The sequence below is a fragment of the Camellia sinensis genome, chromosome 6 (assembly GCF_055761805.1).
Source record: "Camellia sinensis isolate YWXY chromosome 6, ASM5576180v1, whole genome shotgun sequence".
NCBI classification, from domain to species: Eukaryota; Viridiplantae; Streptophyta; class Magnoliopsida; order Ericales; family Theaceae; genus Camellia; species Camellia sinensis.
The window spans coordinates 185,726,200-185,741,869 of NC_138966.1; the positions used below are offsets into that span (position 1 = coordinate 185,726,200).

General features: G+C 39.3%; 1 protein-coding gene across 1 annotated transcript; it reads right to left on the bottom strand.

Moving 5' to 3' along the window:
• Positions 1-1,064: 1,064 nt before the first annotated feature.
• On the bottom strand, positions 1,065-1,604 carry LOC145793906 (uncharacterized). The gene has a single exon (XM_082876801.1). It carries the CDS (start codon positions 1,602-1,604, stop codon positions 1,065-1,067), a length of 540 nt encoding a protein of 179 aa, XP_082732927.1.
• Between the last annotated feature and the right edge of the window lie 14,066 nt (positions 1,605-15,670).

Below are 15,670 nucleotides of genomic sequence, written 5' to 3' on the forward strand. Positions count from 1 at the left end.
GCACCCCAAGGTGAAGTACTTGAACGGATAAATTTCTTGTCTAACAGTTCCTGAAGTTGGGTTTTCAATTCTTTCAATTCAGAGGTAGACATTCTATAGGGAGTCTTGGAAATAGGTTGTGTCCCCGGAAACACCTCAACAGTGAATTCAATTTCTCTATCAACTAAGTCCCCAGGTAAGTCGGTCGGAAACACATCGGGAAATTCACAAGCAACAGGGATTGTTTCTACAGTAGTACTGTCAGATGGTGCAGTCAATATACAACACAGATAACCCCTACATCCCTTCCTAAGGAGTTTTACAGCTTTCATAGCCGAAATCAAATACGGGGGAGGAATTACCCCATTCCCAATAAAAGTAAATTCAGGCATACCCGGTGGTCTAAACACAACAGCTTTATTTGTATAGTCAATGGTAGCACAGTATTTAGTCAACCAGTCCATCCCCAAAATACAATCAAAATTATTAATGTCCAAGGGTAATAAATCCACATATAACATCATATCGCCAATCATAACATCACATGCTGGATAAACATGAGCACACATCATAGACTCCCCAGACGGCATAGACACAGATAATACATAAGTCATAAGTTCTAATGGTCTAGTCAATTTCCGAAAAAAAGCATACGATACAAAGGAATGTGTAGAACCAGAGTCTATCAACACACATGCATTTTGAGAACATATAGAGAGTGTACCTGACACCACAGTATAGGTGTTCGGTACGTCACCGGGCACTAAAGCAAACACTCGGCCTTGTCTCAGAGGTTCTTTCCCAGTGTTGGCTTTGGCATTGGTTTTGGCTACAGAAGCGGATCCCGCTGAACTTGTTGCAGGACGGCTAGTAGTCTCAGACCTGAGCGGGCAATCTTTCACTACATGACCTGGCTGGCCACACCGGAAACAAGCACCGGACGCTCGGTAGCACACACTCCTGTGCCTTTTACCACAATCAGAACAGACCAGAATAGATCCACTACTCTGACTCGAGCTGTTCGAAGTCCCTGTGTTGTGCTTCTTACTAACAAAGGACCGGCCTCTCTTAAAACCAAACCCGAATCATTTTCCTCTCCACTCAGTTGTTGTAGTTGCTAGGGCTTTACTTTCTTTCATGGCAGCTAGGGTGGCCTCTGCCATTAAGGCTCTGTGTAGAACTTCCACATAAGTAGGTAATTTCAGGACGCCTACCCGATCAAACACCTCTAAATCCAGTCCATCTTCAAACTTTCGTGCTTTCTTGTAATCAGTATCCACCATATGTGGAGCGAACCGTGCCAGTTCGGTGAATTTAGCTTCATATTCTGCCACAGACATTCTTCCCTGTTTGAGTTCCTGAAATTGAGACACTTTCCAATCCCTGAAACATTGGGGAAAATACTTGTCGTAGAAGATAGCATTAAATTGTGCCCATGTCATATTTCCATTGCCACTTCGGATTAGTAACCACCACCTGCGGGCTTCATCTTTCAGAGTGTAGGTGGCTAGGAGGACTTTCTGAGTTTTAGAACAAGGGAATACTTCATACAATTTTTCCATCTCAAGCAACCACGTTTCAACTTTCAAAGGTTCGATTCCACCATAGAACGTTGGCGGTTTCATTTTCATGAATTTCTGTGTCAGATTGATGATGTCATTATTATCTGCCTCGGCTTGTGCCGGTGGAGGCGAAGGGGGCAAAGGTTCTTGTCCCTGTTATTGTGTCAAGGTTTCAGTCAATGCTATTAACATCTGTTCCATTCGGCCCTTGCGAACCTCTGAAGATTCACTTTCACCACTTCCCCATGCATTCTCCATCTTACTATACAGACATCAAATGGTAATAAACACAGGCATAATCTTATTCGTTTCCTTCAATTCATTTGATTCAAATGTACATTCAGTTTTCATATTCAGTTACATTACCACACACTCACACATGCAGATGGAATGCCCCTAACTCTTACTAGGACATCCTAAGCTCATACGGACCTGTGTGTGCGGTAGAACACGTGCTCTGATACCATTCTGTCACAACCCAAACCCGCCCCTGTAGGTTTAGCACCGTAACCGGCCAGTAATCCGTGGATTACCAAAGGCCTTTGAACAGATTAGCTAATAATAAGGGGCTGCGGAAGCAATAATACAAAATAGACAAGATCCAATGAGCTGTGATAACGTACGTGGGACAGAAGATTTAAAAACTTATTTATATATACATAAACATGCCAGTCCAGATACACAATATTTACAAGGTATATACAGAATGTGCTTCCCAAGACCTGACTTTACAAGACTAGCATGAACACAAAAAAAAAAAAAACAGCCATGGCATTACGCTTCGTTCGGAACCTCCTCGGGAGGCACAATAGTTGGCTGACAAAAACATAACAAAAGGCCGTCAACTCTAGCCTTGGTCATGTGCTGGCTCACCTACATACATAATATAAACTGTGAGCGAAAGCCCAGTGAATAATAATAGAGTAAAGGGTTTCAATGAATGAATTCGTACAGATTCAGAAATCATAATTCAGTTTCATATCAAAATCATAGTTTATTCAGATCATATATAGACAGAAATCATAAGTCATGATTAATTTTACGTGATACATCCATTAGCATTAACAGAACAGAACAGAACGTATACACGTGAGGTTATGAATAACCAGTTCCATAAAGGAACCTTCGGATCCGTGCAACAGAACAGAACAGAAGCTGAACCCCCGTGACAGGGCCTTCGGTACGGGTAACAGAGTACAGACAGAAATAAGTTCCATAAAAGAACCTCGGATACCGGGTAACAGCTAACAGATATCACATGATGCTAAGGATGTCACGAATACATATCAGAAATTGAACAATCATTCATTGTACAAAACATATCATTTTGGAAAACAGATCTTGTTTTATCACACAAAAAGTAGATACAGTTTGAACATAACTTTACTAAATTATTACTCACAGTTGGCCTCGAAACAGACAGACGGTGCAGATTGATCACACGATACACGGCACGTGACCTACATAACACATAACGGACACACACTTGAAACACACATTCTAATTGCACAAAACTTACGCCGTTGGTTCTTAGTGTGTTTCTAACCTTAAATCCTCACTATAGAGTCTTAAACAGGGCCTAGGAATGCCTAGGATGGAATGAGGATGCAAAGATGCCTTGGAAAATATTTTTCAAAACTTGCTGAAAACAAGGGTCTTGCACGAGCGTAGCTTCCTTCGCTCGAGCGAGCTTGTCAAAACAGAGGGGTCGCTCGAGCATGGACTCCTTCGCTCGAGCGGTCTGTAAATATGCAAAAGTACTGGTTGTTGAAATTTTACACTCAATACTCGCTCGATGCTCGCTCGAGCGTGAGACACAGCTCTTCACTCGAGCATAGGTCTCGTCGCTCAAGTGTGCGTCTACGTGCACCAAAAACTTGAGAGCTTGCAATTTACGCTCGAGCCACCATTCCCTCGCTCGAGCGGAGCTCTGAACAAACGATGGTCGCTCGAGCGTGGAATCCTTCGCTCGAGCGAGGAAGCCAAATTCTGAAATTTCCAGATTTGCCTCCCAAGCTCAAACCAAGCATTCAACACCTCAAAACTCGACCTCTTGGGCCCATTTTCTGGAAAACACTTGTAAACTCATAGTATAAGAGGTTTCAAAGATCAATTTGTAAAATCAAAGCCCAAAGGTGAGTCAATTAAACACAATTTCAAATAAAATTTCAAGAACATGACTTAAATGTAACATGCATGAACTCTCATGACTTCTAATGCTCCAAAACATGATCCAAAGCAAGATTAAGCTCAAGAATAGGATGAATTCATGGACTATAACAAAAACGTGGACATGCATGTGAAAATTCATGAAGAACAACTTCAAAATCCAAGAATATGTGCATGCATGCATGAATTCACTCTCAAATCCAACTCTTAAACCAATTCTAGAGTTTAAACTCTAATCTTCCATGAACCATGCAAGAATTAATCTTAAATTCAAAATGGAGAAGGTGAAATCTCTACCTTAGGTCTTGAATTCCAAGTGTAGAAGCTCAAATTTGCAAAGCCTTTTCAATTCTCCTAAATTCCAAGCCAATTCTCTAGATGAACTCAATTTTCTCCTAATTCCCTTTCTCTAGTCGGTTTTGGCCAAGAAAATGGCTAAGGAAATATGCTACTAAGAGTAATAAGGTGTGATAAGGTTGGTCTTAAGTCAAGCCACTAAGTGGCGTAATGGTAGATAAGTCCAACTAATGTAATTTAGCTTATTTAATCCAATTTAATCATACCAAATCAAATTTCAACTAAATTTACCGTAAAATCACATTAATTCTAACTTGTGATACCCCTGTTCCGTAATATGCTAATCGGTCTTTAATTTAAATATGATTATGTGTTTGATATGATTCTGTGTGCCAATTATGTGAATATATGTGGTTTTGGAAATTCTATCTGTTCATCGTAAGAATATCTGTTTGAATAATTAGCTTTGAAAATTTAATTGAGGGCCTTATCGTCCACAGAACCCAAAAATGATTACGCCTTTGTGATTGGCATAATTTTTAGAGCCCACGATGAAATTTAATTGAAAATTTATTTGGATCAAATTAAACAGATTAATATTGGTGATTTAATGCCCAATTACTTAATATTATTAATCAATTGTTAGTGGGTTATGTTGTATAGACTCTAGACCCTCAAACTTCTTCCCTTAGTGCATTTGGCTAATGCTTGGACTCAAAATTAAGAGAGAGCCGACTATAGAGAGGGAGAAAGAGGGATTGTGCAATTTTGGTCTTGAGACATGGAGATTTGAAGTCTAATTCAAGATTTGATCATAAATTGGGAAGATTAAGGCTCTTAGGTGAGTGAATTTGTACATCCTAGTTTGTAATCTTTGTGAATTCAAGTTGAATGTTGATAAGGAACATAGATGAATTGATCATGTTGAAATTGAGTTGTTTATGTTGAATTAAAGGTCAATGTGTGCATGCATGGGTATAATTGTTTTGAATTTGTGTAGTTGAGCACCAAATGTATGATACATGTAAGTTTTAAGTTGAAGCTCATGTTTTTAACCATTTCTTCATCATGTGAGTTGAGAATGAGGGAGATATGCCACATGCATGTACAATCTATGGGAGTAGGAGTTCGAATGGTTGAATTTATCTTGTTGGACACGAATTTCATGTAAATTGGAACATGCATGTGATTAATTAGCAAAAATTGAGCTTCATTGTGATGTAATTTAGTGCTTGTGCCATGGTAGTACTTGAATATATGAAGTTGGAGTCGAAACCATGCATTTGGAACCTTTGAATTCGAAGTTGGAGCTCAGAGAACAGTTCTGGAATTTCCAGAAATTTTGATGTCCGCTCGAGCGGGGAAACCGCCGCTCGAGCGTGAATTTCGTGCTCCCAGCACTTTTTGCAGACATGGTGTCCGCTCGAGCGGGGTATTTCACGCTCGAACATGGAGCCATGTAGAGAGGCCTTCCGCTCGAGCGCCGTATTTCGCGATCGAGCGTAATTTTGAGGCATCCAGTACTTTTACAGGCCTTAAGGGTCCGCTCGAGCAGGGACCCTGCTTTCTGAAACTCTGTTTTTGCACTATGTGTTCTGTTTTCCGTTTTCTTTCACTTACAAGCACTCTTAGACATATGTTAAGCATTGTAAATGAGTTAAAGAGATAAGAATGAAGCCTAAAGAGGAAAAATGTGAATTAATGACCCTTCTATGTTCATGGCATGTGTAGGGTCGAGTTCCAGGGCGAACCAATCAACCGATCACTGTGAGTAATATCTTAACAAGATATTGTAGTATGTTATTGTCTAATTGTTACTTCTATGTAAGTTTTGCAAGTTCATTAAATTGAATGCTGGACAATGATTGACATGAATGATTGGGCCAAAGGCCGATTGACATAAATGATTGGGCCGAAGGCTGATTGATGTAAATGATTGGGTCGAAGGCCGATTGACATAAATGATTGGGCCGAAGGCCGATTGATGTAAATGATTGGGCTGAAGGCCGTTTGCTGTATTGTTTCAATAATTGCTTATGTAACTTGCTTATTTGATATTATTCACTGGGCATTCGCTCATACTCATTCATGTACATGTAGGTGAGCTAAGGGACGTCCAAAATCAGCCCTGGTGAAATTGTGAGAAACAGTCAGAGTTTTGAAGAGTCAGCCCAAAAGTCTCACGCACGAGACTGACTTCGCCTTTTGTCATTTTGTTTTATGCAGTTATGTTGGCAAAGTCTTTGTATATGTTTGTACATAGTTACCTCGGGTTGGCTTACTTTTGTATGATCCTGTATGTACAGTGTTTTGTATTAGTACATAATCTGTTGTGAGTTATTAGCATATAAATGTCTGAAATGTTATGATGTGCATATAAGCACAGCTCTATGGACAAAGTTTTAAATTGCTTCCGTTTGGCCCCTTTTACTCTGATGAGTTTTGACTTTTTTTAAATGGAGGCCGTAGGTAATCTCAAGATTACTGGCCGATTATGGCCTTAACCCATAGGGGCGGGTTCGGGTCATGACAGAGTGGTATCAGAGCACGAGTTAATAACTCACACACTTGTCCAAAAGAGCAATAAGCGTCTAGAAAAGATCTAGGATGCATTCATAAGTATGAATTTGAAAGCATCGAGGATGTGCTTAATTGTTGTAATATGAACAACTACGTGTTATAAATTTATGATTTACTTGCTTTACAATTATCTGAATATGTATGTTTTTGTTACATGCATACCCGTATATCTGTTGTATGAAATATAATGCAAGCTTAATCAGATGGTGAGAACAAGAGGTGATGAATTAGAGGAATCCTCGGCTGCCAGAATAGACAGAATGGAAAGACTGATACAGCAAATGGCAGAAACTTTGAGACAACAACAGGAATGGCAGCAACAGTGGCAACAACCACATCCTCCACCTCCACCACCGGCACCTCCTGTGCCAGATAATCAGAATGATGACCGAGTCATAGCTCTCACCAAAGAGTTCAAGAAGATGAAACCACCGCAGTTCCATGGTGGATTAGACCCTTTGAAAGCTGAAGCTTGGGTCCTCGGCATTGAAAAGTTGTTCGAAGTGTTCCCTTGTTCAGAGACACAAAAAGTGCTTCTAGCCACCTTTATGCTAGAAGACGAGGCAAGAAGATGGTGGATGTTGATGCGTGAGAATTTCAAAGATGCCGATTGGACAAAATTTCTAGAAATCTTCTACGACAAGTACTTTCCGCAGTGTGTTCGGGATAGGAAGGTAGCCGAGTTCATGGAACTGAGGCAAAACAGCATGACTGTAGCCGAGTATGAGGCCAAGTTCACTAAATTGGCTAGGTTTGCGCCACACATAATTGATACAGACTATAAAAAGGTGAGACATTTTGAAGGCGGGCTTTGAAGCGACATTCTAGAGAAAGTGAATGTCTTGAAACTGGAAACCTGCATTGGTGTACTTGACAGGGCCTTAATATCATAAAGTAATATAGCTAGACAAACCAAACCGACAACTGACTGGAAAGGTGGTAAGAGGCAGGGCTTCTTTTCAAAGAAAAAGTTTCCAAAGAAGCAAAATACGGGCTCCTCGAATATTTCTAATTCTTCCAGAGATACAACCCCGCTGTGTACTAGCTGTGGTAACAGGCATCATGGGGTTTGTTACCGTGTGTCAGGAGCTTGTTTTAATTGTGGTAAACAGGGGCATATGGCCAGAGATTGCAAGCAAAACCGTGGAAAATTTGTTACTAGTTCAACAGCATCAGTCCCAAAACCAGGAAATGCTACGGGATCTACTTCCACCGGAGATACTGTGAGACAGGGAAGAGTTTTTGCGCTTGTTCCGGGCGATACACGGAATGCCAATGCTGTTGTCTCAGATACTATTTCAATATGTAATCAGGATGCCTTTGTATTAATTGACTCTAGATTAACGCACTCATTTGTGACATGTACATTTGCATCTAGACTGAATAGACCCCTAGAATTATTGCCATATTTGCTATGTGTGTCTGCTCCATCGGGGGAATCTGTGTTGTGTGAATCTATATACCGGTTTTGTGATATGCATATTGAGGATGCTACCCTATATATAGATTTGTTGCCCTTGAATTTTAGACATTTCGATGTAATTTTGGGCATAGATTGGTTGACTAAATATTGTGCCACCATAGACTGTGTGACAAAAAAGATTGTATTTAACCCACCAGAACAGAAAGAGATTGTGTTTGTGGGTAATGGGGTAGTGCCTCCACCTTATTTGGTATCTGCAATGAAAGCATGTAAACTGATCAGGAAAGGGTGCCAGGGTTATTTGTGTTATGTGTTGTCTGAACAATCTGAGAATGTTGAATTGAATGATATTCCTATTGTTAGAGGATTTCCAGATGTGTTTCCAAATGAATTACCAGGAAAATTGGTAGACAGGGAGATAGAGTTTACCATTGAAACTGTACCAGGCACCCAACCTATTTCTAAAACTCCCTACAGGATGGCTATCGTTGAGATGAAAGAATTGAAGGAACAGTTGCAACACCTTCTTGACAAGGGGTTTATCTGACCTAGCACTTCGCCTTGGGGTGCACCGGTACTATTTGTGAAAAAGAAGGATGGAACTTTGCGTTTATGCATCGATTACCGGGAATTGAACAAGGTAACGATAAAGAACAAGTATCCCTTACCCCGTATTGATGACTTATTTGACCAATTGCAGGGATCACAGGTGTTTTCTAAGATTGATTTGAGATCCGGATATCATCAGCTGAAAGTTAAGGCAGAGGATGTTGAGAAAACCGCATTTAGAACGAGGTATGGTCACTTTGAGTTTCTTGTCATGCCATTTGGAGTGACTAATGCTCCAGCGGCATTTATGGACTTAATGAACCGGATTTTTAAAACCTACCTTGATGAATTTGTTATGGTATTCATTGATGACATTTTGATATATTCTAAGGATAGACTTGAACATGAACACCATTTGAGAACTGTCCTACAAATACTTCGGGAAAGGAAATTGTTTGCTAAACTTAAGAAATGTGAATTTTGGTTGGATGAAGTTGTTTTCTTAGGGCATGTGATCAATAAGGAAGGAATTTCAGTAGATCCGCAGAAAATTGAGGCGATTGTAAATTGGCCTACACCGGCTAATGTGACAGAAGTTCGCAGTTTCATGGGTTTAGCTGGGTACTACAGGAGGTTTGTGAAAGACTTTTCGAAGATAGCAGTACCACTTACCCAATTGACCCATAAAGGGCAACCATTTGAGTGGAACGATGAAAGAGAATTAGCCTTTCATGAATTGAAGACAAGGCTGACCACTGCACCAGTGTTGACACTACCGTCAAGTATGGAAAATTTTGTGATTTTCAGCGATGCATCTTATAAAGGTTTGGGTTGTGTATTAATGCAGAACGGAAAGGTTGTTGCTTATGCCTCTCGACAGTTGAGACCGCACGAGAAAAACTATCCAACACACGACCTGGAATTGGCCGCAGTTGTCTTTGCTTTGAAAATTTGGCGGCACTATTTGTATGGAGCAAAGTGTGAAGTTTACACGGATCACAAAAGTCTAAAATACTTCTTTACACAGAAAGAGCTGAATATGCGACAGAGGAGATGGCTTGAGCTGATAAAAGACTATGATCTTGAGATTCAGTACCACCCCGGGAAAGCTAACACAGTTGCTGATGCATTAAGCAGAAAATCAACGGGGAGTGTGGCCTGTTTGCTCACCGAACAGAGAGAAATCTTGAAAGATTTTGAGAAATCTGAAATTGAAGTTGTAATAGGTGGACAAGGCGGATTGATAGCCGCTATTACAGCCGAGCCGACAATTATTGAAGAAATCAAACAGAAACAGAAGGAGGATGAATTCCTCAGAAAAGTAATTGACGAGTTTAAAGCAAGTCCGAAAGCAAAGTTTAGCATTGAGAATGAAGTGTTGAGATTTTGGAATAGAATGAGTGTCCCAGACATTCTGGAACTAAAGAAGAGGATTATGGATGAAGCCCATAGATTCGCATTTGCTATGCATCCGGGTAACAACAAAATGTATCGGGATTTGAAACAAACTTATTGGTGGCCTAAAATAAAGAAAGAGATTGCAGAATATGTGTCCAAGTGCCTTCAGTGTCAGCAAGTTACGGCTGAGCATCAGAAATCAGGCAGTCTACTTCAACCTCTCCCTATTCCTGAATGGAAATGGGAGCATGTGACTATGGATTTCGTTGTTGGCCTACCTCGGACTTCTCGAGGTATGGATTCTATTTGGGTTGTAGTTGATAGACTGACTAAATCTGCACATTTTCTGCCTGTCAAAACTACATTTACGGCTTATAGATTGGCTACCATTTATGCTGATGCGATTTTCCGTTTACACGGAGTTCCAGCATCTATTGTATCGGATAGAGATCCGAAATTTGTATCTAGATTGTGGAAGAGTTTGCAGGAAGCTATGGGAACAGAACTAAGGTTCAGTACTGCATTCCACCCACAGACAGACGGGCAATCAGAACGAACGATACAAACTTTGGAAGATATGCTTCGCATGTGTGCTTTGGATTTTCAGGGGAGTTGGGAAGATTATTTGCCACTTGCAGAATTTGCTTATAATAACAGCTTCCACACCAGCATCGGTATGGCACCATACGAGGCCTTGTATGGTAGGAGATGCAGATCACCTATTTGTTGGACAGAGGTCGGGGATAGAGCTCTGCTTAGGCCAGAAATTGTACAAGACACTTCTGAGAAAATCAAGACTATTCGTCAAAGGCTCAAAACAGCTCAGGACCGACAAACGAATTATGCAGACATTCGGAGAAGACCTCTTGAGTATGAGGTTGGTGACCATGTGTTCATCCGTGTTTCTCCGATAAAAGGCCAAGTCAGATTTGGGAAAAGGGGCAAGTTGTCGCCCCGTGACATTGGGCCGTTCCAGATTTTGGAGAGACTCGGTCCAATTGCCTATAGAGTTGCTTTGCCACCGGGATTCAAGCAAGTCCATAATGTATTTCATGTGTCGATGTTGAGGGGTTACCTCCGAGACCCATTATATGTGATTGATTATCACCGGGTTGCTATTGATGAAAATATGGAATATGCTGAATGGCCAGAAAGAATTGTTGACCGACAAATGAAAGAATTGAGAAGAAAATCCATCCCAATGGTGAAAGTGGAATGGAAAAAACACTATGGGACGGATGCTACGTGGGAAAAAGAGGAGGAAATGTAACTACGCTATCCACATTTGTTTCCCGACGAAGGTAAATTAAGTTTGGAGGCAAACTTCCTAAAGGGGGGGAGACTGTGATACCCCTGTTCCGTAATATGCTAATCGGTCCTTAATTTAAATATGATTATGTGTTTGATATGATTCTGTGTGCCAATTATGTGAATATATGTGGTTTTGGAAATTCTATCTGTTCACCGTAAGAATATCTGTTTGAATAATCAGCTTTGAAAATTTAATTGAGGGCCTTATCGGCCACAGAACCCAAAAATGATTACGCCTTTGTGATTGGCATAATTTTTAGAGCCCACGGTGAAATTTAATTGAAAATTTATTTGGATCAAATTAAACAGATTAATATTGGTGATTTAATACCCAATTACTTAATATTATTAATCAATTGTTAGTGGGTTATGTTGTATAGACTCTAGACCCTCAAACTTCTTCCCTTAGTGCATTTGGCTAATGCTTGGACTCAAAATTAAGAGAGAGCCGACTATAGAGAGGGAGAAAGGGGGATTGTGCAATTTTGGTCTTGAGACATGGAGATTTGAAGTCTAATTCAAGATTTGATCATAAATTGGGAAGATTAAGGCTCCTAGGTGAGTGAATTTGTACATCCTAGTTTGTAATCTTTGTGAATTCAAGTTGAATGTTGATAAGGAACATAGATGAATTGATCATGTTGAAATTGAGTTGTTTATGTTGAATTAAAAGTCAATGTGTGCATGCATGGGTATAATTGTTTTGAATTTGTGTAGTTGAGCACCAAATGTATGTTCCATGTAAGTTTTAAGTTGAAGCTCATGTTTTTAACCATTTCTTCATCATGTGAGTTGAGAATGAGGGAGATATGCCACATGCATGTACAATCTATGGGAGTAGGAGTTCGAATGGTTGAATTTATCTTGTTGGACACGAATTTCATGTAAATTGGAACATGCATGTGATTAATTAGCAAAAATTGAGCTTCATTGTGATGTAATTTAGTGCTTGTGCCATGGTAGTACTTGAATATATGAAGTTGGAGTCGAAACCATGCATTTGGAACCTTTGAATTCGAAGTTGGAGCTCAGAGAACAGTTCTGGAATTTCCAGAAATTTTGATGTCTGCTCGAGCGGGGAAACCGCCGCTCGAGCGTGAATTTCGTGCTCCCATCACTTTTTGCAGACATGGTGTCCGCTCGAGCGGGGTATTTCACGCTCGAGCATGGAGCCATGTAGAGAGGCCTTCCGCTCGAGCACCAGATTTCGCGAACGAGCGTAATTTTGAGGCATCCAGTACTTTTGCAGGCCTTAAGGGTCTGCTCGAGCGGGGAATTCCACGCTCGAGCGGGGACCCTGCTTTCTGAACCTCTGTTTTTGCACTCTGTGTTCTGTTTTCCGTTCTCTTTCACTTACAAGCACTTTTAGACATATGTTAAGCATTGTAAATGAGTTAAAGAGATAAGAATGAAGCCTAAAGAGGAAAAATGTGAATTTTGAACGGATTGAATTATTAATGACCCTTCTATGTTCATGGCATGTGTAAGGTCGAGTTCTAGGGCGAACCAATCAACCGATCACTGTGAGTAATATCTTAACAAGATATTGTAGTATGTTATTGTCTAATTGTTACTTCTATGTAACTTTTGCAAGTTCATTAAATTGAATGCTGGACAACGATTGACATGAATGATTGGGCCAAAGGCCGATTGATATAAATGATTGGGCCGAAGGCCGATTGACATAAATGATTGGGCCGAAGGCCGATTGACATAAATGATTGGGCCAAAGGCCGATTTATGTAAATGATTGGGCCGAAGGCCGATTTATATAAATGATTGGGCCGAAGGCCGTTTGCTGTACTGTTTCAATAATTGCTTATGTAACTTGCTTATTTGATATTATTCACTGGGAATTCGCTCATACTCATTCATGTACATGTAGGTGAGCTAAGGGACGTCCAAAATCAGCCCTGGTGAAATTGTGAGAAACAGTCAGAGTTTTGAAGAGTCAGTCCAAAAGTCTCACGCACGAGACTGACTTCGCCTTTTGTCATTTTGTTTTATGCAGTTATGTTGGCAAAGTCTTCGTATATGTCTGTACATAGTTACCTCGGGTTGGCTTACTTTTGTATGATCCTGTATGTACAGTGTTTTGTATTAGTACATAATCTGTTGTGAGTTATTAGCATATAAATGTCTGAAATGTTATGATGTGCATATAAGCACAGCTCTATGGACAAAGTTTTAAATTGCTTCCGTTTGGCCCCTTTTACTCTGATGAGTTTTGACTTTTTTTAAATGGAGGCCGTAGGTAATCTCAAGATTACTGGCCGGTTATGGCCTTAACCCATAGGGGCGGGTTCGGGTCATGACATAACTAGTCTAAAACACTAATCAATTTCAGATTCGGCCGCCAATAAGGCCTTCAATTTGCAGTTTAAAACATAAAACATGAACAGATCATTTTATGGCAAACAGATAAAAACACTAAGATAATGCAATACATGTGCAATTTAATTCCGGATTCCTTCTAAATTACTGTTAGGCATAATTAATCATGGTTTAACATTAATCGGAGGTTAGGGTTATTACATCAGGTCAGGTCGGTTCTAATATTAATTTTTTTTAAAATTATTGTGAGAAATTAATTTATAATTGGTGCCAAATTTGAATTCAAATTTTCTGTCCATAATTGTGCCTCTTCCAGTTCAAAATTCCCAACAGATAAACTGTCTTTTAATAGGTTTAAAACTGCCAGAAATTGCCCAGCAGTTACAGGTTCAAAACTGCTGCAGATCTGTTCAAATTTGAACTGTATCTGTTCATTCAAATTTTCATACCTGTTCGGTTCAAATCTGCACCTGTTCGGACAGATTTGTTGGTCACCATTTTGCCTATAAATACCAGCATATTCCAGCAGTTTGGGGCATCCAAAAATATCCAGAAAATATTCTTTTCTTCCCAGTTTTGCGCTTTGGTTGCATTATTCTTCATATTATTTTTAGGGAAAAAATTCAGAGAGTATCGAACATAGGTTTCGTTTGCCGTACAAATTGTTTGGAATGCTACTACAATTTGCGAAGATCATTGTATCCTGAGGAGATAGATGCCTTTTTATTTGTAAGCACCGTAGCTGGGTGAATCTGTCTTAAGGACAGAATGTCACACACTCGACTTGATCTTTTAAATATTTATTCGGTTTGATAAAATAAATTTTGTAAGTAATTTATTTTTATTCGTTTGATTTGTTTCAAATTATTTATTTTACACAAAAGATTGTTCCAATAAACTATTAGGTAGGTTCCATGGATTCGGGATCCTCTGCCGTGGAATCCTGTGGCCTTTCCTGCCGTGGTGCCAAAACGACGTTGTTTTGGTGTTTTTTCCCCCTCCTCTTTTCTGTTCATTTTCTTTTTCTCATGTTTTCTTTTTTGTGAGAACCCTAACGAGCAAGAACAGAGACGAAAAGGGCGACGACATACAAAGAGAGCACACAGAAAAAAGAAGATTTACTCCCAAGTTGAATGTTTGGTAGCTCAAAAAATCGAGAAAATGAAAGAAATTTCTCACATGTTTTTTGGTGTCCAAATGTATTTCAAAAAGAAGATCAAAATCAAGCTAATTGTTGTGTCATCCCTAGCTGAGAGTGAGAAAAAGTAGTATTATCAACCTAGTAACAACATAATATATATATATATATATATATATATATATATATATATATATATATATATATATATATATAATCTTTGTAGTTCATTCATTTTAGCCTTTTCTCATCAACCAAATAGAGAAGTAGTGAACATCCAGTTAGAAATGAGAATTTTGAATGGAGAATCATAATCAAATAACCCAAATTACCCACAAACAACAAATGAACAACCTCACAAAACATAATTACAAACATCTATCTATAATGCATATAAATATATGGAGTTTTAACCATTTCATATATATATTTTTTATTTTTTATAATTCAAAATCAAACACATACTATTATCCGTTTAAGTAAAAAAAAGATTAAAAGAAAAAAATCATTATGTTACTGATTCTAATTCCCATTTGAGCTTGTTGAAGATGAGATTGATTCTGGGTTTGAATCAATTGTTTTGGGTATTGATGTGATTGCTGGAGTCGATGTTGTTGAAGTGACATTGGGTGGGATTGAGAGTGTTGATGGAATTGTGCATTTGCTTCTTCAGATTCTTCCCGCATAGATCCGCATTGCCGGAAAACAAATCTATTTTTTGGTTTATCAACGGCGTTGATTGAGGGATTTCATCGCTAAGATTATTGAACGAGAGATTGATTGAAGAATTCACTGGAATAGTTTTAGTGAATTCTGAAGATACAGACCCAAAAACCTTGTTATATCAATCTCTTTCCACCAAAATCATTAGGCAAAGACTGTAACGACCTCAAATAAAGAGGATAAACCAACCCAAGAGATTCATAAACA